Here is a 3813-nt window from a genome sequence, read left to right on the forward strand (position 1 = left end):
GCGCTTTGCTGCTCAGCAAATGGTGTGGCTTTTCGAATGGATTGGTAGTTGCTGCTTTTCTGCTGCTGCTTTTCTGCTGCTGCCGCTTTGTGCTGCTGTTCTGCTGCTGCTGCGGCACTAGCTGCTGCTGCTGCTGCTACGCGAACTGTTTTGCTCAGTTCCCTGCTGCTGCTGCTGCTGCAGGTTGGCCGCATGGCGTGGCTCTCTGTTGCTGCTCTGCCGCCAGGGATTTCTTCTGACTTCTTCTTTCTAGCTGTCAACGCCCGCATGCGTGCGGGCCTGCAGCAGCAGCAGCAGCAGCAGCAGCAGCGACAGCAACAACAGCAGCAGCAGCAACAGCAGCAGCAGCAACCGACGGGGGAGCGGGAAGCGCAGCAACAGCAAGGCAAGCAGCAGCAGCCGGAGGAGCACGAGAAGGACCAGCAGCAACCGCCACAGGAACCACAGTCGCAGCAGCAGCAGCAGCAGCAGCAACAGAGCCTAAGCTTGCTTGCCGATGTGCTGCACCCTTTTAGCCATGACTCCCTGAGGGGGCAAATGCCCTTTCTTAGAGACCGAGCCCTTCTTGAGTTCATCAGCAGCAAACTTGCTGCTGCACCAAGTGAGATAGCAGCAGCAGCAGCAGCAGTAGGGGTGGCAGCAGCAGCTGCAGCAGTTGGGCTGGCAGCAGCAGCAGCAGAACAGCGCATTTTGCTTTGCATGCAGTTGCCGCAGCGGCACTTGTGGCGGCCACAGCACCACTAGCAGCAGCAGTAATAGTAGCAGCAGCAGCAGTAATAGCAGCAGCAGCAGCAGCAGTAATAGCAGCAGCAGCAGCAGCAACAGCAGCAGCAGCCCCGGTGCAAATGCCTTATGCTTGTTTGCGCAGATACTCCCCGAGACATTCTAGTGAAGCTTTTGCATGTATACACTGGAATACCTGGCAAGTGCTGCTGCTGCTGCTTCTGCTGCTGCTGCTGCTGCAGTTGCTGTTGGTGCTGTAGCCGCTGCTGCTGCTGCAGTTGCTGTTGATGCTGTAGCTGCTGCTGCTGCTTTGGCGGCCGTGGCGAACTACTGCTGCTGCTGCTGTTGCTGCTGCTGTTGCAGACGCAGATGTGAAGCGTTGCTGCTGCTGGCATTTTTGCCGCTGCCGTCGCTATTGCTGCTGTACTCCTTATTGCTGCTGCTGCTGCTGCTGCTGCTGCTCAGAGGCCCGCGACTTGCTGGGCGTCTTGCTGAGTCGAATCGACGTTTCCTTTCAGCAGCTTCCGGACTCCCGTAAGAGCTGCAGCACTTGGCTAGCTGCTAGCTAGCTGCTAGCTAGCTGCTAGCTAGCCGCTAGCTAGCTGCTGGCTAGCTGCTAGCTAGCTGCTAGCTAGCTGCTGGCTAGCTGCTGGCTAGCTGCCAGCTAGCTTCTAGCTAGCTGCTAGCTAGCTGCTGGCTAGCTTCTAGCTAGCTGCTAGCTAGCTAGTTGTTAGCTAGCTGATAGTACTTTGAGCACTGTTAGCCTGTAGTTGGGCCGCTGGGCTCACAGGAGCAGCAGCAACAGCAGTAGCAACAGCAGCAGCAGCAGCAGCAGCAGCAACACCAGCAGCAAGTTGCGGTGCGTGCTTCTCAGTTGTTGCCGACGTTAGTTCTGCTGCTGGGGGCCTGCCACCCCGCAGCGCAGCAGCAGCAGCAGCAAAAGACAATTTGATTGCAGCAGCAGCAAAGCTGCATCCCCAAGCTCTTGCCGAAGCAACGGTTGCCTTGGCAGGTGCTGCTGCTGCTACTGCTGCTGCTGCTGTTGCTGCTCTCCTTGCTGCTGCGATTGCTGCTGCTGCTTCTGCTGCTGTTCTCCTAGCTGCCTTGCTTTGCAGCAGAAGCTGCTGCTGCTGCTGCTGTCTCAATCGCTGTGGCTATTTGCTGCGCTGCTTCTCCTCTTCTCCTGTTGCTGCTGAGGTAGCTGCTACTGCCAGATTTGTTGGTGCTGCTGCTGCGGCAGCTGCAAAGTTTGCTGCAGGGCTTTTGGGCTCTTTGCTGCCGTTGCTGCTGCTGCTGCTGCAGGGCATATGGGTGCAGAAGAGCTGCTGAGGCTTTCTGAATTGCTGCAGCCAGCTGTGGGGTCGCTGCAGCAGCAGCAGCAGCTCTCGCTGCTGCTGCTGTACAACGAAAGATGTGTAGCTGCTAGGTCCTTGCTGCGGTCTTTAGAAGAAGTAAACCCTAAACCCTAGTTTCTAAACCCCAGAACAGCAGCGAAGTATTCTAGATGCTGCTGCTTCAGGGCTGCTTGCTGCTGCTAGCGGCGCTTGCTGCTGCAGCCCGCTGCTGCTGCTGCTGGCTTCTCGCCGCTGTTGCTGCTGCTGCTCGTACAGCGTTGCTGCTGCTGCTGCTGCTGTTCTGCTGCAGCGTCTTCTGCGGAAAGGGGCTTCGTTGGGGGGCCGATTGCTGCCGCTTCTTGCTGTTGCCTGCTGCAGCAGCAACAGCAGCAGCAGCGCAGTGCTGCAGCAGCTGCACTCCGCCCTGTGCGATGCGCTCCGCAGCAACTCCATTTCCATCGAAGGGGTAATTGCTGCATTTGTTGCTGCTGCTGCTTCTGTTGCTGCGTAGGCTGCTGCAGGCTGCTGCTGCAGCAGCAGCAGCAGCAGCGGCAGCAAAGTAGCCTATTACCACTGCCAGGGCGCTGCTCCGTGTGCTGCAGCCCGTAGATACTGTGCTGCTGTTGCTGCTGCTGCCGCTGCTGCTGCTCTCGTGGCACTCTCGCTCGGGTGCGTGTGCTTGTGCGTAGCTTTTGCTGCTATGGCTGCTGCTGCTGCTGCTGTTCCTGCTGCCGCGGCTGCTGCTGCTGCTGCCACCGCTACTGCTGCTAGCCTTGTTGCTGCTCCCCACGCTGCTGCTGCTGCTGCTGCTGCTGCGCGCAGGCAGTGGAGTGCGTTGTATCTCTTTCTGTGGCTGGCTGGCCCTGCGAAGCTGCGCTATCTCTTCTGAATTTGCCGGAGACTCTTTTGCTGCTGGACGCTGCTGCTGTTGCTGCTGTTGCCTGGGCTGCTGCAGCGCAGCACGTCAAAGAGAAGCACATCTGGACAGCTCTTGCTGCGGCGTCAGTCAACGCTTCCGCTGCTGCTGCTGCTGCTGCTGCTCCTGTTTCAAGCCATGTGCTGCTTTTTGTCAGCGGTGCTGCTGCTGCTGCTGCTGCCATATCTTAGTGCTGCTATTGTTGCGAGTTTGGCTACGCGTTGTTGCTGCAGCTGTTGGCCTCTGCTGCAGCACTGTGCGCCGCAGGAGTGCAGCTGCTGCTGCCGCCTCTGCTGCTCTTGCTGTTGCTGCAGCAGCAGCAGCAAACTCTTGACTTGCTGACCCCTGCTGCTTGGTTTTCTGTGCTGCAGGGCCCCCCGCGTGCTGCGGGGAGGCCCCCCAGCTGTGCATTATTATGAGGCCCTAATGGCTGCATGCGTTTTGGGGCTGCATGCGCTGGAGGTTCCGCTGCTGCCGCTGCAGCAGCAGCAGCAGTGGCGGCGTGCTGCAGCAGCGTGGCAGCAGCACGAGTCGTGGAAGGCAGCAGCAGCGCGGGAGGAGCAGCAGCAGCAGCGGGGGCCCCCCTACCGTTTGCTGCTGCAGCACTTAGGCATCGATTTTGCTGCTGCTGTGCCCACCTGTCTATACACTGCGCCATTTCTCATCAATTCCCTCAACCTCATTTTGGAGCCCCTCAAGACTTCTCCTATACACTTGGTAAATTGCTGCTGCTGCTGCTGCTGATGCTGCTGATGCTGCGCATGTGGTGCTGTCGATGCTGGTGCTTGTGTGGTTGCTGTGCTGCTTTGCTGCTGTTGCTGCTGCTGCTGCCCGCGTGTG

The 3813-nt window shown here is 58.9% G+C and overlaps 1 protein-coding gene across 1 annotated transcript; it reads left to right on the top strand.

The window, feature by feature from the left end:
• Positions 1-192: 192 nt before the first annotated feature.
• Positions 193-3164, top strand: ETH_00025765 (uncharacterized protein; the record flags this gene model as incomplete). The annotated part of the gene is made up of 7 exons (XM_013380813.1): positions 193-601; positions 869-922; positions 1189-1257; positions 1514-1735; positions 2026-2174; positions 2368-2523; positions 2880-3164. 7 exons carry the CDS (start codon positions 193-195, stop codon positions 3162-3164), a joined length of 1344 nt encoding a protein of 447 aa, XP_013236267.1.
• Positions 3165-3813: the final 649 nt, after the last annotated feature.

This window comes from Eimeria tenella, genomic scaffold (genome assembly GCF_000499545.2).
Source record: "Eimeria tenella Houghton genomic scaffold, Eth_scaff919, whole genome shotgun sequence".
Taxonomy (NCBI): domain Eukaryota; phylum Apicomplexa; class Conoidasida; order Eucoccidiorida; family Eimeriidae; genus Eimeria; species Eimeria tenella.